This window comes from Fukomys damarensis, unplaced genomic scaffold, assembly GCF_012274545.1.
Source record: "Fukomys damarensis isolate Sample0158 unplaced genomic scaffold, DMR_v1.0_HiC HiC_scaffold_16, whole genome shotgun sequence".
In the NCBI taxonomy this organism is placed as follows: Eukaryota; Metazoa; Chordata; class Mammalia; order Rodentia; family Bathyergidae; genus Fukomys; species Fukomys damarensis.
Window position 1 is genome coordinate 89,571,130 of NW_022900928.1, and position 24,038 is coordinate 89,595,167.

The 24,038-nt window shown below is 49.7% G+C and overlaps 1 protein-coding gene across 1 annotated transcript; it reads left to right on the plus strand.

Annotated features, from left to right (window-relative positions):
• The first annotated feature begins 2,540 nt into the window (after window positions 1–2,540).
• On the plus strand, window positions 2,541–16,525 carry Pdia4 (protein disulfide isomerase family A member 4). Its single transcript, XM_033763971.1, has 10 exons — window positions 2,541–2,556; window positions 3,573–3,801; window positions 5,551–5,756; window positions 8,306–8,444; window positions 9,221–9,426; window positions 9,530–9,688; window positions 11,443–11,594; window positions 13,486–13,642; window positions 13,978–14,211; window positions 15,465–16,525. Exons 1-10 carry the CDS (start codon window positions 2,541–2,543, stop codon window positions 15,878–15,880), a joined length of 1,914 nt encoding a protein of 637 aa, XP_033619862.1. The 3' UTR covers window positions 15,881–16,525.
• The last annotated feature ends 7,513 nt before the right edge of the window (window positions 16,526–24,038 follow it).

The following is a 24,038-nucleotide window of genomic DNA, read 5'->3' on the forward strand; positions in this document are numbered from 1 at the left end:
TGGACGAGGGCGGAGGTGGTGCTCAGAGGGGGCGCCCTGGGGACCCCAAGAGCGCAGGGCCTCGTGGGCTGCGACCTGAGGGCTCCCCGGGCCCGAGGCCAGGCTGCGTGTCTTGTCTGGACTCGCTCAGGTTTCTTCCCTGAGTCTCCCTGGCAAAGGCAGTGCCAAAGTGGTTAAAAGTTGAGACGATCGCGCCCCGGAGAGTGGAAAGACAGGCGGGACACTGCCTCCTGTACAGGTTCCAGAGCACGGGCGAGAGCGCCGGGACCCTAGTGGGGAACCTAGTGGGACCCACGGAGGGGGGCAGCAAGCGCCACAACGGGATCTGTGGAGTTGGATGTCACGCAGGAGTTGCGATTTGAGGGAGAGGGAAGCTTGCGTTGCAGCTTTTGCAGAAACCGAAGCTCTCGTTCTTTCGTCTGCATTTACCCAGCCCCTGCTGGGTGCTTGCTGGCAGTAGCGCTAGGCGTGTGGTCCCTGCCCTCCAAGTTTGCATTTTAGCAGGAACAGTGCGCGGCTTCTGCTCATCGTCCTTGAGTTTGCTTTCTTCGAAATTACCCAGTTGTGCCGGGGATTTAGCTCAGTAGTTCCACCGCCTGCCTTGCAAGCGCTAGGTCCCGAGTTCGATCCCCAGTACCAAAAAACAAACAAAAAAAAAAAGAAAAGAAATTACCCAGTTGCAAACATAACTGAAAACTAGGAAGTACTAGTTGGTCTTCCTAGAGAGCAGGGTGTGCGGTACCGGTCTTAACCTTCTGTCCGACCTCCTGACCACTTAGCTGTGTACCTACTGAGTGTATTCCAATATAAGCAAATTCTCTTTCCCAATATTAGTTTGTAGGGAAAGTGTGGACTTTATACTCTCTTATACGGATTGAGTAACTTCCGTGTAGATCACGGATTCTAAACACTCTTTGCCCAAATAGAAAAGGAAGTAAGAAGCAGCACTCAGAAACACCTGCTGAAAGAAAAGGTATCGGTGCTGCCCGAAAGTAGGGTGAGCAGGTTAGTTTTTCAGTTTTTCACATGGGCGGAATAAAGTGGAAGGCACAAGGAAGTTTGAAGGCAAGGGTGGTTGGGTGATTTTTGGAACATAGCTGAAAGGTTTTGATCCAGTGGTCTTTTGGGGAAGGGGATCTTGAAAGGACTTGGGAAACAGGCACACATGGGTGGTCTTCCCAGGCCTTTGGGCCCAGTACATTTGTCCTGTGTGTCATAGGTTACTCATACAGGAGTCCCTGGAAAGCGGTAGTTGCTTGGGTGAACCCAGGAATCCATGAGGTGTCCTGACCAAGGGCAGGGTTCCAGGGGCCAGGTGTCTAGCTCACACCTTGACTTTTTCCCCACCTTGGAGGGGATCTCTGGCCATTTCTTTTTCACAGCTTCTCACAGGTCACTTGTCTAACAGATTTGTTTCAGGTCATGTACCAAGCCATTAGGCCGTTTTGTTTTAGGGCTTTTGTTACTGTTGCTTATTTTTTGAGACAGGGTTTCACTGTGTAACCCAGGCTGCCTTCAAGCCTGCAGCTGTAGTGATCCTCCTGCTTCAGCCTCCTGAGTGGCAGAATGACAGGTGTGTGCCACCACACCTGGGAATGACCCACCCATTTGGTTGAGGTTTAGGAGTCTTGACTGTAAATGCAAATCTTCCATCTATGTGATTGAGCAGACTTGTTTCTCCTTCTTCTCCTAGCTAGGTTTCCTAGGTTGGAAGCAGATTGAGTCCCCAGTCCTTCTTCGTCTGTGGCCTTTTCTCTCCAGTCTTCCCATCTTTGATTGGATTCAAATCTCTGGCTGGGCAAAGCAGCCAGCAGTGAGATTGGGTGACGGTGACCCACAGACATCGCCTCCCACTGCCACAGGAACATGAAGGTTCCTTGGTGGGGTGGAGTGGGGTGCTGTGCTTGCCTTGGTGAGCTGCAGATCTTCCCTGCATGGTCACTTGGGGACTCTCGAATTCCAGTGTTCTATAACAGAGCCTGGGGGCCCAAGACAGGAGCTCCTGGGATTCAGGAGGACCAGGCGCTGTCGGGTGGCTGCTGAGAGGGGCTCAGCCTGATGTGAGTGTAAAGGAAAAGGTAAACCCCACCAGCCCTAGGGCAGGGTCAATTATCCTGGGGCTTAGTTAACAGCGCCAGAACAAGGTGAGTGTTTTGGCCTCCCGATAGGTTTTACATGTCAAGAGACCAGACAGGATGTTCTGAGTACCACTGCTTCTCAGTGGTCTAGGAAAATTTGAGTAGGGGACAGAAAAATTGGAAATTTTATCCCAGTCATGCTATTCTCTAGTTGAGGAATCCATCCTCTCTGGGCACTATACAGAAGCCCATTCTATTTGGGCTGCTGCCAAGGCAGTGCTCTCTCCCAGGCTGTGCATCCTGGGAGCCTGGTCCCCAGCTCTTCTCCCGCCAGGTCCTGTAACCAGTGGGCAGGAGAATCAAAGCCAGGTTGGTCGGTTTCTGCACCTAGAAGTGCAGAAACTGGCATTTTAGTGCCATTTTCCCTGCCTCCAACAAAGGAGGAGGACAGGCCTGCACTAGATGGGGAGTGTGCACAGTAGGAAAAGAAAGGGGAAAGTGTTGAGCAAAGCATGATGAGTGTGAGTTGCAGGTGTGTCTCGTGGGCTTTTGTAATTGGTTTGCAGGGTGCTACATTTTAGTAGTGATTGATCTGAGCTGCTCCCACTCCCAAGAGCCTCAGTGTACCCAGGGAGTGGCTCCGTAGAGCCAGCCCAGGCTTTGTTAGAATGGGCAGCTCCCTAGGGTCTCCAGTCCCGAGGGCATCCACATCCTGGCACAGTGACTAGCAGTGTTGATTGAGCTCCTGGGAAGCAGCCCCAGGAAGAGTAATTGGCCCCTAGAACAAGCCTGGCTTCAGAGTAATGAAATTATCGTGTTGCTATGCATGGTTTTGTTTACTGCTGCGACAGTAGCTGGAGAAACTGGGGTTGTGTGGTCACTGTAGTTTTGACAATGAATTAAATTTGATAGTAGGATATACTCAGTTTCTGGCATTGTAGGAAGAAAACTTTGTTTCCACGCAAAGGTATAATTTGTTGATTTTGCGGGGGTACTGGGGATTAAACTCAGGTCCTTGTGCTTGTGATACAAATGGCGGCACCACTAAGCTAAATCCCTGGCCCTTTTGAATATTTTTAATGCACGTGGACCCCGTAAATTCCTCAAGTTGTTAGAGTGTCTCCTATCCTGGATGTTCCTCAGAGGTGACTTTCGTAGTAAAACATGACTGCCTACTTTCTTTGGTCTTTCCCTCTAAAAGGATAAAACCCTTGAGGCTGATTTTTCTGAGGTTGGCCACCCCTTTCAGAAACATCCAGGATGAAGGTTGAGAAGGAGGCCATGGTTCCTGTTCATTCTGTTTGGGTCATGGCAGGTTATAACAAGACTGTGCCTGTGCAGAGTGCCTCTGACAAGTGGTGGCTGGCCCTCCCCCCATGTCCTTCCCCAGCGTTTGGACTCTTAAAATCTGGAACCGTGGTTTTCATCCTCCCTGATATGAAATGCAGAGTGTATTTTAGGGTGACACAAGCCTCAAACGTGGGGGGTGCTAAGGAAATTTCCCAAGCAGAGTGGCCAGTTTCCTAAGCAGTGTTTGTACTTTCCACTTAGATTCTCCTGATAAGGAAAGCGCCATTGAAGATGAAGATGAGGAAGAGGACGAGGAGGAGGAGGAAGACTTGGAAGTTAAGGAGGAAAATGGCGTCTTGGTCCTAAATGATGCCAACTTTGATAACTTTGTGGCTGACAAGGACACAGTGCTTCTGGAGTTCTATGCACCATGGTAAGGATAAACATTCCAGAGTCCCAGCTGGACAACCTCTGAGCAGTGGGAGGGTCTCGCTGCAGAAATTCAGCTCCTGAATTAGGGGTGCTGGGAGCTGGGGTCCTTATGGAAGGCTGTTTCTCCCATTTCCAAGCAGGCCAAGTTCAAGGCCTGAAGTGTAGGCTGTTGACCTGAGAAATGTCTTTCACACATGCCTAGCCTGGGGGACACATGCATTCCTTTTTTTCCTGTGTCACCCCGTATGCGGCCCCTGACAACCCTTGTGTTCCTTTCCCCTCATGCTGCTTTCTATTTCCTGTTCTTCCCCCACCCCAGCGCTCACCCCATTTCATTTTTGATGCAGAATGGTGAGGGTCTACTTGTGTCACTTACCTGTTGTCTTAAGTATAGACTAAGGGTTTTGTATAAAAACATCTAAGTCTTTTCAGTAGGTCTATGGGTCATCTCCTATTTGGTTGTATCTTGTAGATAAGAAGTAATGTTGGTTTTGCAGATTTTATTATTTTATTTTCTTGCAGTGCTAGGGATTGAACCTAGGGCTTTAGGCTTACTAAGCAAGTATTCCAAAGAGCGACACTCCTAGCCTTCACTTCTGTTTTGTAGTTCATATTTCATGCTTTTTGGTTACAAGATTCCTTATTTATTTATTTAGAGTCAAGATTTTATTTTGTAGTCCAGACTGGCCTCAGACTCCTGTCAGTGTCCTGCCTCACCCTCCTGAGTGTTGGGATTACAGGCATGTACCACCATGCCCAGCACAAGATTCTTTTACTCTTAACACTCTTAAACTGAAGACCCCAAAGAGCTTTTGGTGTGTCATGTTTTTCAGTATTGGTCAGTATCATTTATCAGGTAGGGTATTCATATTAAAAGTGGAAATAGAAGCTGGGAGTGGTGGCACATGCCTGTAATCCCAGCACGCAGGAGGATCACCTCAAGTTTGAGGCCAGTCTGGGCTACATAGTGAGTTCAGAGCCAGCCTGAACTACAAAGCGAGAACCTGTCTCAAGAAAAAGAAAGAAAATGGAGAGATATTCAAAATATTTATTATTTGTAGTAAGACTTTTTCTTTTGTGTGCTGTGGAGTGTCTAACCCAGGGCGTCACATGCTGGGTGATCGCCATACTCAGAGCTCCACTCCCAGCCCTTTTGGTTCACACAGCAATCTGCTTTGGGTCTGCAGCTGCCATCCTTGAAAGCCAGGCAGCATCTGGACACCTCCACTCTGTCCTCAGGGTAAAGGACATGGAAAAGATCATAACCTCACAGACTCGGAAGTTATTATTAGGCCAGATTTGACGGGTTTATGTGTCCTTCCTTATGTGTCTGATGTCTGAGGTGGGTTGATTCCAGCCTCTTCCACTCCTCAGACTTCAAAACCCTCAGATGCTCAAGTTCTCTATAGGCAGTGATGTTTGTATGACCTGCCTATGTCTCTGCATTACTTCCAATACCTGACACAACACACATGCTAGGTACATAGTGTTGTGCTGCATTGTTTAGGGATTATAATGACTGGAAAACAAATCTGTACAAGTTAGAGTTGGAAGGATTTGTCCAAGCCAGAGCTGGAATTCAGACCTGGGCCTGCTCAATTAACTCCAGAGTCTCTTGGCCTCCCTGTGGGTTATTGGAATCTCTCAAGTGCATATGGTTCCTGGAGCCCCCATTCTCATGGGTTTCATTGGGCTTAACTCTCCATGGATGCAGTTAATTCATTTCTCCTTCCCTGAATCAAATTCTTAGGTGTGGACATTGCAAGCAATTTGCTCCAGAATATGAGAAAATCGCCAGCACATTAAAGGATAATGAACCCTCAATTCCTGTGGCTAAGATAGATGCCACCTCAGCGTCCATGCTGGCCAGCAGGTTTGACGTGAGCGGCTACCCCACCATCAAGATCCTGAAGAAGGGCCAGGCCGTTGACTATGAGGGCTCCAGGACGCAGGAAGGTGAGCTGTGCCCTGGCTGTTGGAGGCACCAGGCACCAGGGCCCAGCACCCCTCCCCAGGAATGAAAGCGAGGTGGCAGCCTTGGGTGATAGGAAGGAAAGGTGAACAGTCCAGGAACATGGTCTCTGCCACATGACCAGGGTAACAGACCAGGCTCATTCCTTGGCAGGGTGTCCTCACATCCAGACCATGACACTGTGACACTCAGGATCAGAATTGGGGCCATAAGAAAGGATGTCAGAGGTACATTTCTCAGTGTGGTCCCAAGCAGAGGTGCTTGATGCTCACTGTGTCTGGAGGGCTCAGGCAGCTGCTGGGCCTCACCCCAGAATCTCTTGATTCAGTGAGTTTCAAGTTAGGCCAAATGACTGGTATTTCTTAGTGCCAGGGTCTGCCTGTGCTGTGGTGAGATGGGTCTACATGGGTTGAGTTAGGCCTTCTGTTTCACAAAGTTGTTATCTTCTTTAGCAAGGGTGTGTCTCTTTTAATCATTTGGGGCCAGGTACCTGTAATTTTAGTACTCTGGGAAACTGAGGCAGGAGAATTGCAAATAAGAGCCTAGCATAGGCAACTTAGTGATTTAGAGCTCAAAATTAAAAATGTAGAAAAGGCATGGTGGCACACACCTGTAATCCCAGCCTTGGGAGGCTGAGGCAGGAGAATTACTGAGAGTTTGGGGCCAGCCTGAGCTGCATACTGAGTTCAGAGTTAACCTGAACTTCACAGCTCAGTGAAAAGGAGAAAAACGAAACAAAACAAATAACAACAAAAAACAAAACTGAAAGCAAAAAAAGAAAAGAGCTGGGGATAAAGCTCAGTGTTGAAGACCCTAGGCTTGATCTTGATCCCATGGGCTGGGGGTGGCGGTGGGCTGCATTTTTGTTCCTAGCATGGAATGGTGGAAAAAAACATTGAGTGGATTCAGATCTCCCTTGCCCCTTTATACTGGGGTGTCAAATCCAGAGGGGCTCTTAGCACTGAGCTACACACACACCCAGCCCTTATTTTTTTTTAAAGACAGTCTCACTAACTTGCCCACACAGAAATCAAACTTGGAACCCTCCTGCTTCAGCCTCCCTCCTTGCTTAGGAGTACAGACATGTGTGCCACCTCACCCAGCTGTGACATAGCCACAAAATAGGCTCATGTCCTGGAGCAGCACCTTCCCCTTGCTAGGGCTTCTGAGGTCAGCTGGATGTTATCTCAAGAGTCCCTGTGAGTCTGTTTGAGTCTCTTTTTGGTTCAGCAGCAGGCCTGTGAAGGCAGGCACTTCGCTGATGCTGAATTTCATGGTCCCTTCTTTTGTCTGATGGCCAGGTGACACACTGTGCTTCCTGGTGTGAAATGTAGAGTGTTGAGTGACCTTTCTCCCCTGACCCTGGGAGTCCCAGCTCCCCTCCAAGAAGTTTCCTCTATGGTCTTGAGAGATACTTTGTTTACAAGAGAAAGAAGCAAGTGTGTGTGTGTGTGTGTGTGTGTGTGTGTGTGTGTGTGTGTGTGTATGATTTTTTTCATTATATGACTGTCACCATCTTAAACTCTATTCTGCCCCTCTGTGTTTAACAAATGGCTTTGCCATGTCAGTCTGTAGGAAATTAAATCTAAAGACAGGTCCAAGGGAGTGTGTCTTTGAAAGTAAATGGGAGTCTGTGTTTGGCATCTGGACCCATAGACAGCGAGGGTCCAGCCTATTTTGGAAGCTTTGCCGCCCCCACCTCCCATGTTGTAATAAATGGGCCCCCTCAGGAAAGGTGAGTCCAGCCTCTAGGTGTTTGTGGCAGGAGCTGTGCTGGAGTGGGAAAAGGTGCCTTGTGCACCCCTCCATTTGCAGGCTTGGTTCTCAGACTTGGCCCTGAGGGAAGGGGTTTATAGCCACAGGTCCTAAGAAGCACTGGTGAGAGTTTTGGTTTTGGAGGGAGTTGTTTTGGTCTTGTGCTGAGGACCATCCAAGTCTACCTGCAATTGGTGAGTGGCATGAGAACAAAGGAAGTCACTCAAGTATGCTTATGCCATCTAGAGAAGGCCACTGGTTATGAGTGGTGGGAAATGCCAAAGACAGTCATTAGAAACGGCAGCCCTCTGGACCTTGTCCTTATAGCTGTGGTGCATACGTATAGTCCCGGCTACTTGGGAGGCTGAGGCAGGAGGATCACAAGCTGAAGACTAGCCTAGGCAACTTAGCAGAACTCTTATCTCAAAAAATAAATAGGGGTAGGGCCAGGGATTTAGCTCATTGGCACTGTGCCTGTCTTCCAAGCACAAGGTCCTGAGTTCAATACCTGGTACCACAAAAAAAATAAATAAATAAAAAGGGCTGGGACATACCTCTGTAGCAGAGCCCCCTGGGTTCAATTCTCAGTACCTCAAGAACAAACCAAAAACCTGCCCGGGTGTGGTCCTGGCTAGAGTTGAAGTCAGCGATCAGGAAGTCACATGTTTTCTGCTGTCCTGTGACTGCCTCTCCCTCCCTGCCAGCTTCTGGAGCAGCCACTGGCTTTAAGAACCTGCTGGCTCAGGTCTCTGTGCTCAGTCTCATTTGCTTGTTTCAGAAATTGTTGCCAAGGTCAAAGAAGTCTCCCAGCCCAACTGGATGCCTCCACCTGAAGTCACGCTGGTGTTGACCAAAGAGAACTTTGATGAAGTTGTGAACGATGCCGACATCATCCTGGTGGAGTTTTATGCCCCGTGGTAAGATGGGGTGGGTCCATGTCACTGGGCCCTGGGTGAAGGTGGCAGACAGGTGATGCAGTGGACATGGGATGCCAGGTGAGGTTGAGGTGCCGGATCTTCTAGGAGGGCAATGATGAGGGGCCTCCAGGGCAGTGAGTATGGAAGGAAGCAGGGCATCCTTTCTTGGGATAGGGGCAAAGGAACCTAAAGAGAAGATTCCAGAAGGAGCAGAGAAAGTGCATCTGGCTTCTGTTCAGTGAGGCTTCCAAAGCTTGGGGACCCAAGTGGCTGCCATCATCTGGCCTCTTGGAGCAGGCATGTGACCCGCACAGGTGTGGTGGGGCCATCAGCCTTCCCAGGACACAGCCTGTGGTGCCGTGTCGTCTCGGTGGGGGCTTTGGTCAGGGCTGGCACAGGGCAGGTATGCCATGGACACGAATTAGAAGCCAGGGAGTTTTAAGTCAGGAATGTGACCATCAGGCTGAACAGAGAGCTGTTGTTTCTTCTCTGCAGCCACCCCTGCTGTATCCTTGCCAGCTGCCAGCCCTCTGACCAAGAAAATCTCTCCCTTCTTAGCACTTTCTTGGCCTTTCCCACTCTTACTCTGAGGCTTGGTCCCTGATGCTCCTGTCTGCACACATGAACATGCATGTGTGTACACATGCACACCTCCCTGAGAGTGTGTGTAGCAGAATGCACCCACCTTCCTGCTGCTTTCCCTGAAGCAGGATTGCCAGCCTGGGGACGCACCCACCCTGGGATAGGGCCCTGACAGAGGAGCTTCCTCCTGGCAGGTGTGGACATTGCAAGAAGCTGGCACCTGAGTACGAGAAGGCGGCCAAGGAGCTGAGCAAGCGCTCTCCCCCAATCCCCCTGGCCAAGGTCGATGCCACTGCAGAGACAGACCTGGCCAAGCAGTTTGATGTCTCTGGCTACCCCACCTTGAAAATCTTCCGAAAGGGAAGGCCTTTCGACTACAATGGCCCACGGGAGAAATATGGTAGGCAATGTTCCGCTCTGCTAAACACAGAATGGCGGCACCCTATTGGGCTTGGAGGCAGGTCAGCTCCAGGGCCCTGCTCAGGCCTATGCTCTGCTCCCAGGCATCGTGGACTACATGATTGAGCAGTCGGGGCCTCCCTCCAAGGAGATTCAGAGCTTGAAGCAGGTACAGGAGTTCCTGAAGGATGGGGATGACGTTGTCATTATTGGGGTCTTCCAGGGGGTCAGTGACCCTGCCTACCAGCAGTATCAGGACGCAGGTAAGTGCTGGCCCTGTGGAAGGCACCAGAAGTGCCTCCTGGGGCACCTGTTGGAGGTGGCTTGCACCCTGGGGTTGGGGCCGGGTTCATGGGTGGTGAGCAGGCGGGGCCAGCTGTGCCATGTTCCCTGCCCTCTGAGAGGAGGCACAGGGGCCCCACTCATCCAGATGGTCTGACCATGCATCAAGGACCTAAGTCGGCCTGGATTCCAGTCCTGGCTCTGCCAGTCAGTAGCATCCTGGCCATGACCATGATTCCAGCCTGGTGTCCACTGCCTAAGAGGTGGTCTTCCTTCCCCAGAAAGTTGTCACAGTGGGTGGGGTAATGTTGGTGAAGCTCTCAGCAGAGTGCCTGTAAATGCTGGTACTGCTAAGAAGAATGCCATCAGTGGTCATGTTTAAAGTGCTACTTAGAAGCTTTTAAGTGCACTGTTGCCACTGAGCACTGATTTCTGTGTGAAACAATAAGAAATGTGCATACATCAGGTGCAGATTAGAGGTGCAATAAAATTTAAGAGCATAGTTACATTCAGTCCACATTTCCTTAGTCTTCATTGCTTAGGTGACCTTGTCATACTTTTGTGTGAGTTTGTTTTGTTTGGACACAAGTCTCACTTTGTACTACTGGCTGACCTCAAATTCGCAATCCTTCTGCCTCATCCTCCTGAATGGCACCTGGCTATTTGTTTTTGTTTTTTCCTTTTTTGGGTACTGGGGATTGAGCTCTGGACGTTGCACTTGCAAGGCAGGCAACAGAACCACTGAGCTAAATCCCTGGCTTATTTTTGTTTTTTAATAAATTTTATTTTATCCCTCCCCCCTCCTCCTTTCCCTAAGTACAAAAGCTTTATTTCCATTTCTCTTTCTATTTTCACTTTTTTTTCTTATCCCTTCCTTTCTTCCTTTTGTCATCCACCCCTCAACTCTGGGGATCAAACTCAGGACTTTGTGCTTGCAAGGCAGGGATGGCACTACTGAGCTCAGTCCCCAACCCTTGTTATCCATTCTTTTTTTTTTTCTGCTAAATCTCTGGCCCTATCCATTCTTGATGATACAGGAAGAGGAATCTTACAGAGGGAAACCCCAGCCTAGCAGGGCTTTTGCATTAAAAAAGAACTGCCTTGCTGGGCGTGGTGGTGCACACCTGTAATCCCAGCACTTGGGAGGCTGAGACAGGAGCATCACTGTGAATTCAAGACCAAACTCGCTACATAGTGAGTTCCAGTTCAGTCTCACCTACATAGTGAGACCTTGTCAAGAAGAAGGAGGAGAAGGAGAAGAAGAGAAGAAAAGAAGAACTGCCTTCAGGGCCACTGCACAATGCAGACAGAGACTGAATCCCGCCCCTGCCAAGGGCACTGGCTGTGAAAACTTGGCATAGGGATGCAGGGATGTGTGATGCTTGGATGACCTCTGTGAAATACGTGGGCCTCAGTGTCACTGTGCTGCACATCTCTGGAGATAGCAGTTGACAAATTGACTGACGTTTTCCATGAATGTTCAGTAGGTTTTGTTCTGACACAGTCCAAGGCACAGGGCTAAGGTGCTATACTGCGGTGAGTGTTTAAGTACAAACTTCCTCTGGGTGTTAGCCCTTGGCCACTTCCTGCAGAATTCACCCATCAGCCACAGTTTTCAGGTTATGTGTTTTGGCCAAGGTGGGAAATGAGGTGAACCTTGGTCAGATAAGCAGTTGAGTTAATTACATTATATTTTTCTGTTAACTTTCATTATATCTTTCTGTTAATTTGCCAGCTAATAACCTGAGAGAAGATTACAAATTTCACCACACTTTCAGCAGTGAAATTGCTAAGTTCCTGAAGGTGTCTCCAGGGAAGCTGGTTGTCATGCAGCCTGAGAAGTTCCAGTCCAAGTACGAGCCCCAGAGCCATGTGCTGAGCGTTCAGGTGAGCGAGGGCTCTTGGGGCACTGTGGGCCACTGGCTTCCCCAGGCCCTGTCCCCACCGCCGATGCTTTAAAGGCACAAGATGGGAGCACAGCCTACTGTGGCAGTGTGTGGCTTTGCAGGAGGGGTGGGGTTGGGGAACTGTGCACCTGGCAGGTCCTGGGGCCGTAGGTCCTTGGCCTCATCCCTCTTGGCAGCCAGCTCCAAGCTCTGAAGCACCGCTCCTCCATGCATTTGGCCTGGGTATCCCTGCATGAAACTGTTGAGCTTGTTTCAGAGACTTGGCCTTTGTTGGCACTGAATCCACCCAGACAATCTGCCTTGTCTAACCAAAGCGTGTGATGCACAGATCGTTGGGTTCTAGCTGGGCCAAGCCTGGCCCACTCAGTGTTCCGAGGGCTTCAGCAGATAGGCTCAGATTTGGAAAGAATTGTAGTGGTGACTTGGGAGCTTCTGTCCACCCAGGCCTGGGGCCCCACTGTGTTCACAGCAGAACTGGGTGGAAGTGAGGTGGCACCATGCAGCAAGCTACCCCAGGGTGCCAAAGCCCTTGCTGTTTGGGCTGGGGACTCATGGAAGCTACAGGAGGAGAGAAAGAGGCAATGAATGCTAGAGCAGCAGCCATGGAGACTGGCACTGTGGTGCCATGGTGAGACCACACTGCCCCGTCTTTCCTGGTCCTTCATCCTGGGCTCCTTCTACCCCACCTGCTACTCTCAGCATGGGCTCTGGACTCTTCTTCCTGGACTTAAGTGGCTGCTGTGATTCCTCCCTCCTACTTCTGTTACTTCTGTCAGAGACACAGTCTCGGGGTCCACTGAGGGGGTCCTGGTGGGGGCCCCATGGGATATGTGCCCCCAAGACAGCTGTATGAGCAGCAGTGGACTCTGGAGAGTCCTTGACACCCTTAAAACCAGTTATAATCCACACTGCATGCTACTTTCCTCTGATTCTGCCTTCCAAGTAAAGCTCCCTTCTGGGCAGTGTTGTAATCAGACTCCCCATGGCCCCTTTCCCTGGGCATAGTCTGTGCCCTCCTGCAGCCTCCAGGGCTCCCTTGTCTTCTTTTCCAGCACATGCTACCCAGCCACTGACCCCAGACCAGGTCCTCCCCTACATGCCTGCTGCTCCCACACAAGGCTCAAGTGTCTACCCATCCCCTTCTAGCTGTGTGACCTTCGGCAAGCAGCTTATCAGTTTCTTCATCAGGAAAGTGGAGATGGCAGTGTCCACTCTCGTGGTGGAGGGTGACGTGTGAAGGGCCTGACACCTGCCTGAGCTTTGTATTCCTATTGTAACTACCACTGTGCCCAGCTGATCATGGGTGCCATCAGAGCTGGTTTCGCCTGACACTGAGACAACTGTACATAGGAGGACAGTCCCAGCGGGTGGCAGCTCAGTGGCACACACCCCAGTCTGACCCTCTGATCTCTGGCAGAATCCACCTGGGATGTGGTTGGTCACACTGCAGAACCTCTCCTGGCCACTTGCCAGCCTGCAACTTTGGAGCATGCCTCACTCTTGGCTCCTGTCAGATGCTCCTCCTGGGGCTGAGGTTAAAATTCTGCCCAATATGGGTACCTAGGCAGCCATCACTGACAGCCAGGCTTCTTCTTGAGTTTTTCTCCTGGCTTGGAGACTGGCACAAAGGGAAGCTCTCCCCTGCCCTGGATGAGGCTGTGTTGGTGTTGCCTGGAGGGAGCAGTGCCCAGGAGACCCTGAGCTGCTGGGAGGTGCACAGTGAAACCAGCCTAGCACCTGCCCTCCTACAATTTGGCAGCCCCTCATCTCCACTGCCTCTCCTTTAGTGTGACAGTAGTGACCATGAGAGACATGTCAGCTACACTCCTTTTGTACCAAGCCCAATGTCACCTGTGCCCTCTCTAACACAGGGTTCCACTGAGGCATCGGCCATCAAGGACCATGTGATAAAGCACGCCTTGCCCCTGGTTGGCCATCGCAAAACCTCCAATGATGCCAAGCGCTATGCCAAGCGGCCCCTGGTGGTCGTCTACTACACTGTGGACTTCAGCTTTGACTATCGTGCTGGTGAGGGGACCAGGACTGCTGGGGTTGCATGTGAGGGGTCTCCCCTAGGGCCCCTGCAGGTCAGTGGCACAGGGGTATTCTTGCTAGGGCTTCGGGTCAGTTCCACCCTTCCCCATCACTTTCATGTAAGAGGGGAGCTTAGCATGGCGCCCAAGCCCCTCTCAGATGAGGCTGCAGGACAGGATCACCTGCTGCCACAGTGTCTGCTGTCTGCAGGGCTGTCCATGCTGACCAGGGTCCATCCAGGGCTGGTGCCTCAGCAGAGAACATTAGCAGCAACCCTTCAATCTTACGTGGGGGTCTGAGCTCTGCTCACGGTACTTGGTCCCTTCCAGCCACTCAGTTCTGGCGAAGCAAGGTCCTGGAGGTGGCAAAGGACTTCCCTGAGTACACCTTTGCTATCGCTGATGAGGAGGATTATACCACGGAGGTGAAGGACCTGGGGCTCAGCGAGAGCGGCGAGGACATCAATGTGGCCATACTGGATGAGGGAGGGCGGAAATTTGCCATGGAGCCCGAGGAGTTCGATGCCGACGTCCTCCGGGACTTCGTCAAAGCTTTCAAAAAGGGTGAGTGGGTAGGGGGGAATCAGATAGCCCTGTCCCCAAATGTCCCAGTCACTTATGACTTGTTTTTTGTCCCCAAGAGTCATGGCACCAAATCAGCTGGTAAGTTTCAGAACACTCGTGAGCAGGTTTTTGGTTTTTGTGTTTTCTTTTCCACAGTTCCTTTGGCTCCTTTGGAAGCAGAACAAGATTTGGGGTCCTGTTCAGGGCTTATTTAACATGAGCCTCAAGAAGTTGAAGTCAAGATTAAATTAGAGGGGCAGCTGTAGCTGCTGCCCAGACACAGGGCAGAGTTGGGGAAAAGCTGAGCCTCCTGTGGCTTAAGAGCCCACATCAGAGCCTCTTTGCTGGCAGTGCCTTGTGATAAGTCTGACCTTGCTTACTGCTGTGGGACCTGAGTGCTAGGGGGTCGACATAAAGAATCCCAGCTTTTTTTTTTTTTTTTTCTTGCTATGTAATTTAGACTGGTCTTGAACTCATGTAACCCAGGCGGGCCTGAACCTTGGAGTGATCCTCCTGCCTCAGCCTCCAAATTCTCAGATTATAGGTGTGTGCCACCTTGCCTGGCTGTTTTAGAAATTTTAAGGAAAGCTTTTCTGTTTCTTGTTTTCTTTGGCTTCTGACAGCTATCTCCCAGCCCTTTATTTTTCAAGATACATCAAAGCCAGGCATGGTGGTGCATGCCTGTAATCCCAACACTCGGGAGGCTGATTCGGGAGGATCACTGTGAGTTCCAGACCAGCCTGGGCTACGTAGTGAGTTCTAGGTCAGTCGGGTCTCAACTACATAGTGAGACCCTTTCTCAAAAACAAAAAAAAAAGTTATGATCTCACTTCATTACCCAGGCTGAGCTCCAAATTGTGATTCTCCTGCTTCAGCCTCCTAGCGTGCTAAAATCACAGGCATACATCATCGTGCCTGACTAAAATTCCTTAAAACAGGCATTTAGACTTGGAAGTAAGTTTCGTGTTTGTGGAAAACGAGATTTGAAGTTCCCCACAGTAGGTTTATTGTTCACATTGGCCATGATAGCGTGCCATCGTGCCTGTTGGAGAAGGAGCAAACCTCCCTGGCTTTGCAGGCACAAGTAGGGTAGAGAATACAAGTTAACCACGATGGTGCCCATGGCTGGGACAAGGCCCATCTCCAAGGGCCACCCTGTCCCCCTCAGCTGTCACTTCCCACCCAGGTGGAGCCACCAGGTCCCCGATCTTCCAGCACTGACACCCCCACCCTCTCCCTGCTCTTCTTGGCAGGAAAACTGAAGCCAGTTATCAAATCCCAGCCGGTGCCTAAGAACAACAAGGGGCCGGTCAAAGTGGTGGTGGGCAAGACCTTTGATGCAGTCGTCATGGACCCCAAGAAGGACGTCCTCATCGAGTTCTATGCGCCCTGGTGTGGGCACTGCAAGCAGCTTGAGCCCATCTACACCAGCCTGGCCAAGAAGTACAAAGGCCAGAAGAACCTGGTCATTGCCAAGATGGACGCCACCACCAACGATGTCCCCAGTGAGCGCTACAAGGTGGAGGGCTTCCCCACCATCTACTTCGCCCCCAGCGGGGACAAAAAGAACCCAATTAAATTCGAGGGTGGGGAAAGAGACCTGGAGCACCTGAGCAAGTTCTTAGATGAACATAGCACAAAGTGGAGCCGGACCAAGGAGGAGCTTTGAGGCCACGCACTCTGCAGGACCAAAGGGCCATGCACAGTGGTTCCGGGGCCGGTGCCGGGGCCGGCCATTGACTCATTGTCGGTGGCTCGGCTTTTTTTTGTTTGTTAATTTTTTATACTTTCATTGTCACCTCAATGCTCTGAATACTGAATAGCCATGAATGACTAGTGTAGGCCAGATTTTTATGGAGGATACATCTATTTTTATCATTTGGGGTCTTTTTTTTTTTTTTACTTCTACTTTCTTTAATATTTCCTCAGAGCACCTAAGTTGAATCTCTTCCATGTGAGAAGTTTTTTAATTTAAAGTTAAAAAAAAAAACTTTGCCAAGTCTCATTGAGTTTGACTTTTGTTTTGCTATTGTCCTAGGAACTATTAGGGAGATGTGACTTGGGATTTTAGTTTGTAGTTCTTTCCCCTTGTGGGTGGCAGAGAGCTGTCCCCACCTTCCTGGGATGACCTTTCACCTCCACCTCACTGTGCCACCACAGTCACATCTCAGGACTTGGTGGCCCCAGTTTCCCAAACAAATCCCACTGCCAGTGTAGAAATGACCTTGGACACAGACATGGATACTTGCAAGTGGTAGAGAAGATTGGGTAGGCTGTCATAATGCAATAAAGTTTTGTGGGGTTTTTTTTGTTTGGGTTTTGTTTGTTGTTTTGATTTTTTTGAGATGGTCTCACTATGTAGTTCAGGCTGGTCTTGAACTCCTTATGTATCCCAGGTTGGCCTTGAACTCTCAGCAATCTTCCTACTTCAGCTACGCCCAGCCTAGTATGTTATTCATCAAAGCATAATCCAGTGTGGTTCTACTGCTCAGCTGTGGCATTGGGCAGGTCCCTTGGTCCCTCTGAGCTTGTTTTCTATCTGTGATAGACCAAGCTTCTCCGCAGGCAGTTTGTAAAGGCTGCAGGTGATCTGTGTGGAACTCGGCATGTACAGGCCTGGGTGGCACATGGGGATGTTGGCAGAGTCCCGGGCCTGATCTTCCTTTTGCACTGAGCTATGATGTGAGTCCCTGTGTGTAAAGAGGACACCGACTTGGAGTTGCATCCTGTGGAGTCCTGGGTGCACGTCTGAAGGACTTGGGCCTGTGTCACAGCCACTCCATGTGTCCCCGCCCACAGCATTTGCTGGTCTTGCACTGTACTGAGGTTACTGGACGGGGTCTTGTCCAAGTTCTCGGTGCCCTCTTGAGCAGGAGAGCCAAGAGTCACAACAGGATCCAAGATTTAGGGGAAGGAGCAAAGACGCGATCCACTCCACAGGGAGAAGCTCACACCCTAGGGGCTCAGTGCTGAGGGGGCCAAGCATAGGGGCTTGGGGAGGATTAGAGCTTGGCCTGAGGTTGTCTCCTGCCAGACCAGTGTGGAGTGGTGGAGCTTTGACCTCTTATGACCCTGGAAGGTTGGGATGGCCAAGCACTGCAGGAAACTGCTGGGAACTTAATGTGTCCGAGCTAAGCTACCTGACTGCCTTTTCCAGTTGTGTGTAGACGCGGGCTAATGTTAACTCCAGTGATGTAGTCCTGGGAGACCACAGCAGGCCCTCCCTTCTCTCCAGCCTTTCTCTAGCTACCTGCTGCGTGGCAGACCACACAAGGTGGTTCCTCGATGCAGGATGTGGGTCTGTGTGCAGAAAGCGCAGATTCAGGCTGACAGCCCTGGCTCCTGACTTGGTCCACAGCTCTGCAGCCTTGCATCTGTTTTCCAGATTCCCCCACAGATCAACCCTGTAACAGGTAGGGCAGCTCTTACCACCTCACCTCCATCAGGGAGAAAAGGATGAAATAATTTCTCCAAACCACTAGGCCCGTAATTGGAAACCAGAACGAGCTTCAGAACCCATATTCTTTGTCAGGCACCAGCATCTCCCCAGATGTGCTGGCAGGTGTGGTCAGAATGTCCCCAACAAAACTCATGTTGAGATTAAATCCTGTTGTGACTAAGTGGTAGGGACCTAAGAGGCTTTGGTGCCCTCAGGGCCCTGTGTCATGAATGGGTTATCCTAAGAACAGGGTTGTTAACAAAAAGTAGCTTGGTTGCTCTCTGGTGGAACTGGGAACTGAATTCATGGCTTCTCATCTGCTAGGTCCCCCCGCCTTTTTTTTTCTTTTTTGAGATAGGGTCTAGCTTTATAGATCAGGTTGTCTTTGAACTTGAGGTGATCCTCCTGCCTCAGCCTCCTGAGTAGGTTTAAATTAGAGGCATGTGCCACCATGTCCAGCTAGCTCTCCCTCCATCCACAGCCCATCATTGTGACTGGTATTGGGCGGGAGCTGAGAACCAGGTCTGTTAAAGTCACCCCTCCTCTTTCCATACTGTCCCTGGGCCACTCAGGATTGTGCACAGTCCCCTTGAGCAAGAGGCTTTCACTCCAGCCTTCAGAACCATGAGCTGAGTGAGGTCTGTTCTGCACAAATAGCCCCTGCCTGTGGTATTTATATACAGCAACAAGAAGATGAGGAAGGCAGCAGAGCCCTGGAAGGTTAATTAGTGCTCCATGAAAATTGAATTCTGTACTACTAAAGAGGCTGAGGTAGGAGGATTGGGAGTTGAAGGCCAACCAGACTGGATAATTTACCAAGGCCATTTCTCAAAAGGGGTTGGGGACTGTGAGGACTGGGCTGGACCACAGCAGTAGAGCACTTACCCAGAATGCATGAAGCCCTGGACTCGATCTCCAGCACCAGAACAAAAAAAAGATGGACAACTGTGTAATTTGGCTTGGAAAATGCTGGAGCTAAAAAACCAAACATGAGGGCTGGGGACTTAGCTCAGTGGTTCCGCCACCTGCCTTGCAAGTGCAAGGACACAAGTTCGATCCCTGGTAGCAAAAAAAAAAAAAAAAAAAAAAAAAGAAAAGAAAAAAAATGTAAAAAATCAAACATGGGTTGAAGAGCCCTCCAGATTGACCTTTACTGTCTTCTCTGAGCATGTGTTCCAAAATCCCCAGGTCCCCACAGTGATGCCCCCTACTGCTGCGCGCTGCTGCCCCAGCTCCATCCTCAGCCTTCTGCCCACAGGGTGACATCAGGCGAGGGCTGAGAACTACCGAGCCTGACACTGCTGCTTTCATGATGTGCAGCCTTGGAGAGCAAGTGACAGCTATAACTTTCGAAGGTCCCATCAAACCCTGAGAGGACATGGTTCATACAGTGATTTGATTCCTATCTTGGTGAATCGCAGAGGAATTTTGGAGCCAAAAGTCTATGCTATGGGACACAAGGGAAGCAGTCTTATCCGCAGATCATTGCTAACTATGCCAGCCAGGGCTGGGAGGGAAAGTGAGCAGCAGGAGGTCACCCAGGGCCGTGCACCATGTCACTGGACACCTTTGAAGGAGTGGTAGATCCTTGGGGAACCCACTCAGCATCCCACCTCATTCTGCAGTCTCCCTTTCTCCTGGCTTCTCGCAACACAATGAGAATTCAGTTCTGCAGCTCCGCTGGGCCCCATCTTAGGTTACCAAGAGAGAGGGGGAGGGGACAAAGGAGCACTTGTTAGGAAATAGAGACAGATCAGGGATCTTTCTAGAAAGAGCTGGCTGGGCCTGGAGAAGGGATCCTGTGGGAATGGAGCCCTCTTACCTGTTCTTTTGGAGTCATGCATTAAGTCTGCTGGGTCATCCTAGCACTTAGGAGGCTGAGGCAGGAAGATTGCTGTAAATTCGAGGCCAGTGTGGGCTACATAGTTCAGAGCCAATCTGGAAAATAGCAAGACCCTGTCTGAAAAAAAAAACAAAACCAAATTCAGGGCCGGGGATTTAGCTCAGTGGTTCCACTGCCTGCCTTGCAAGCACAGACCCGAGTTCGATCCCCAGTACAAAAAAAAAAAAAACAACAAAACAACAAAAAACCAAATTCACACATGAATGAATGAAATTGTGCTCAGCTCAGGTGGGAAATTGTCATATGACTTTGAATCCTCCCTCTCCTTACCTGTAAATGTCACACTTGGAAAGCAGAGATCATTAAAGCCGGCTGCAGACTCATGACCTTCAAGGTCTGAGATTGAAAACTCCAGCAGTCAAGGGAGTCAGTTAAGTGCCAGAAGGGATGATGTGGAATGTGGGTGACCAGGCCATCTGAGTGCTATGTTCCACTTCAAAATGGGTGCTTCCTGTGGGTACTTGAGCCTGTAGTTACTAGTCTGATTTTTCAAAAGGAACCAGGCATTTTTATGGGAAATCAATTTTTTTTTTTTTTTTTTTTTTTTTTTGATGCGAGGTTTCATTGTGTAGTTCAGGCTGGTCTTGAACTCAGTAATCCTGCCTCAGCCTCCAGAGTTCTGGGATTGCAGATGTGTACCACCACACTAGGCTCAATTTTGTTTGTTTTGAGTCAGAATCTCCCTATGTAGTTCAGGCCGGCCTTGAATTTATTATGTAGCCCAGGCTGGCCTCAAACTCATAGTATTCCTCCTGCCTCAGCCTCCCAAGTACTGGGATTTACAGGCATGCACTACCGCACCCAGCTAACATCAACCAATTTTTAAAATGTCAAATCTAAACTGGGGGCAATGGTTCATGCCATAATTCCAGTATGTTAGGGTGCCAAGGCAGGAGCATTATAAATTTGAGTGCAGCCTGGGCAATTTAGGGACTCAGAAAGGCTCTGTCTCAAAAACTAAAAATAAGGGCCAGGGATGTAGCTCAGTGGCACTGAGGTCCTGAGTTTGATCCCTGGTTCCATAAAAAACAAAACAAAAAAATAAAAATTTAAAAGGCTGGGTTGTATAGCCCAGTGCAAAGGTCCTGGGTTCAATCTCTATACAGAAAAAAAAAAAAAAAAAGTCTCAGGCCGGGATTTAGCTCGGTGGTTCCACCACCTGCCTTGTAAGTGCAAGGACCTGAGTTTGATCCCTGGTACAAAAAAAAAAAAAAAAATAAAAAGTCTTGCCAGACATGGTAGTATACACCTGTAATTCCAGCACTGAGGAAACTGAGGAGGATTTTTGGGAGTTTGAGGTCAGCCTGAACTATACTGTCTTTAAAAAAAAAAAATTCAAATTGTTTTATCAACACCAAAGGGCCAAAGAAAAGGCATTAAGGGGCCCATTCAACTGGGCATGATGGCATATGCCTGTAATCCCAGCACTTGGAAGGCTGCATAGCAAGACACCATTCATAATAACCAATGAATCTGGGCCAGGGATTTAGCTCAGTGGTTCTACCGCCTGCCTTGCAAACACAAGGACCTGAGTTTGACCCCTGGTGCCAAAAAAAAAAAAAAAAAAAAGACAATGAAAGAAAGATCTAAATCAAGCCCCATCATCTTTTCCTGATAGTGTTATCATCAAGAAACAAACCAGCAAGAGGGTTCCCTAAGAGGGACAAGGTCTAACAATCAAGGAGTTTCCTTAGAAACACTGCAGATGCAGATGGTATTGGAATTTGGGCTGTAGTGGGTCATGTGCATGGATTCCTAGGTTCATAACATGCTGCAGTCTTTTTCTTTTCTTTTTTTTCTTCTTTTTTTTTTGGTAGTACTGGGGATTGAAGCCAGGGCCTTGACACTGAGCTGCACCCTTAGTCCTTTTTTTATTTCGCATTTCGAGACAGAGTCTCACTTAGTTGCTAAGTCATCCCAGGCTGGGTACAAACTTGTGATCACCCTGCCTCAGCCTCTTGGAATGGCTGTCCTGGTCAAATCCTCCCCACCCTCTAAAAGCCTGAGTAGCACACCCCACAGAGACTTTAGGTTAGGCCTTAAATGAGGCCACTTCATTATTACTGCCTGTTAGTTACCCAAGACTGAATTAAAGTGTTGCTAAGAAACTGAGCCCTAAAGCTACCATGGTGTGACCAGCTAGGACAGCTTTCAACTACAGCTGTCCTCAATCTGTGGAGTTTATGTTCCCACCCCTGCGGGATACCTGACATCACAGAGCACATCAAACCCTTAGCCTATTTGTTTTCCTGTATGTGTATGTGTATGACAACATTCAATTTATAAGTGAGGCACAGGGGAGAAGGGGGGGTAAGAAGAACTAAGAGGCATTATGCACATCATTATGTGCTGCAAACATGGCCTAAGAAAAATAAAAATTAAGTTAGCCACAGCAAGAGATTAACAATAACTGATAATGAAATAGAACAATGATAATATACTGAAATGAAAGTTACCTGACTGTGGTCTTTCAAATACAGCTTTTTCTGCACTACTCAACCCCTTTATTTAGTGTCCACGTAGGCTCTGCTTGTTCCCTTTGCTGCCACCACTCTCGACTCCTGGTGCTCCCAGGCGCCACCTGTCACGTGACCCTGCAGATGTCCCTCTGATCACACACATTGTGCCACAGGAGGTAAGAGAAGCTTAAGCCTGTCCAGGGCCCAGCAGGCCCCTGCAGTCCCCAGCTCTGGTCAGGGAGGCTCTATTTTTAAGGAAGAAAGATGCAGGGATAGAGGAAGGGGCCTCATTACAGATGGGATGGTGGGCTCTGAGGGGAACCAGAAAAGGAAGAGGCCAGGCCAGGCCATTCAGATTTCAGAGAGGCCAGAATGGGCTGCTTTTACAGATTTTGAATCCACCAGCACCAGCTGTGGTTTTGGTCTCGCTATGTTGTTCAGGCTGGCCTCAAACTTACAGTGATCCTCCCTGCCTCAGCCTCCTAAATGCTGAGATTACCAGTGTGTGCCACTACGCCTGGTACTGTGTAATTTTAAACATCATTTCCCTGGGTTTTTCTGTTTCGAAGACTCTTGTCTGTTTCCCTGTAATATGGGGCAATAAAATATGAGGCTGACAGCAGCTCAGACACAAAGGAGAGATTCAGCGCTCTGCTCACAGCCAGGCTGCCCAGGGATGCCAGGGCTGGGACTTCAGAAAACCAGGTGACTTGAGGGACTCCAAAGGAAGCTGAGGAAATGTGTGGCACTGACCACAGCCCCCAACTGTCACCTTCTAGGACAAATGATCTGACTGGATGGGGCTGCAGGTCTGGCAAAAAAGGACCCAGCAGGGGTCAGTTGTAATAAGAAGGAGACTTAGAGGATGTGGTGGGCTTAAGTGGGCACAGGGATGGGAAAAAAGATCTCATAAAGCACTTTGGGAGTGTGGGGAGGGAATTTTGATGATAAAATTGGGAAAAATTCCCTTCTCTTTGCCTTAGATTGATAGCTTAGTACTTTAAGATAGGTTTTCAGCAAAACTGTTTTCTCCTTGCCACAACATTAAGAAGCAACTGAGTCAGGCATAGTAGCACATGCCTGGAGACTGGGGACCCAAGGAGGCTGAGGTAGGAGGACTGCAAGTTCCAGATTAGCCTGGGCAATTTGTAACTAAATGAGACCCTGTAACATTTTGGGGACTAGGGGCTGCGGATGTAGCTCAGTGCAAAGGTCCTGGGTTCAATCCCCAACACTGCAAAATGGGGAAGGGGAGCAACTTCCTGTTACCTACAGTGGCATAGTCCTCACTGCACCACAAGACTTGTGTGGCTGATCAGGCTCATAAGTGCAGGGCCCAGCGAACAAGATCTTGGCAGGTGACCTAAAGCTTCCTTAGCTTCCTCAGCAGGGCTGTCCACATTCGGGAGTGATCCATACACTTCAGCTCATCCATTCCTCCAAGCTTTCCTCTGTGGCCTCTCACAGGAATCCGTGTCACCGCCCGCTTCCGCCTTCTGTCCCCTTCGAGGTGAAGTCCTGGGTAGTGCTTCAGACGCCCCCTCATCCTGCAGTGGTGCTATTTGTTTTGCTTTGTATGCATGCGGTGGGCTTTAGAGAGGTGGCAGGGATCGTGGGGGCACCTGTGTCTTGAGGGGAGGACCGCCCGCGTAGGGCAGCGTCAGTGCCCCGGACGCTGAGCTTTGCTGCTTTGGACCGAGGCAGAAGGTGCAGGATGCTTGCTTCTCTGCCTTTGCTGCTCTCAGCTTCTTCCAGCTTCAGGGTCGCTGGCAGCCAGACAAAGGATGTCAGCGCTGATTGGGCGGTGCTCCCGTTCTGTGGAGACCGAGCCAATCAAAATACACAGAACGAAGAGACTCCTGGTGAGGAGATGCTAAATTTACATGTCTCTTTCCCAGGATGCTCAGCAGGAATCAGCATCCTGAATTCTTGGTGTTAAATACATCTCTGCTACCCACTGATAAAGGGATGCTCTGAGAAGTTCTTGGAGAACACACAGCGTTGATATAATTACCGATGCAATGCC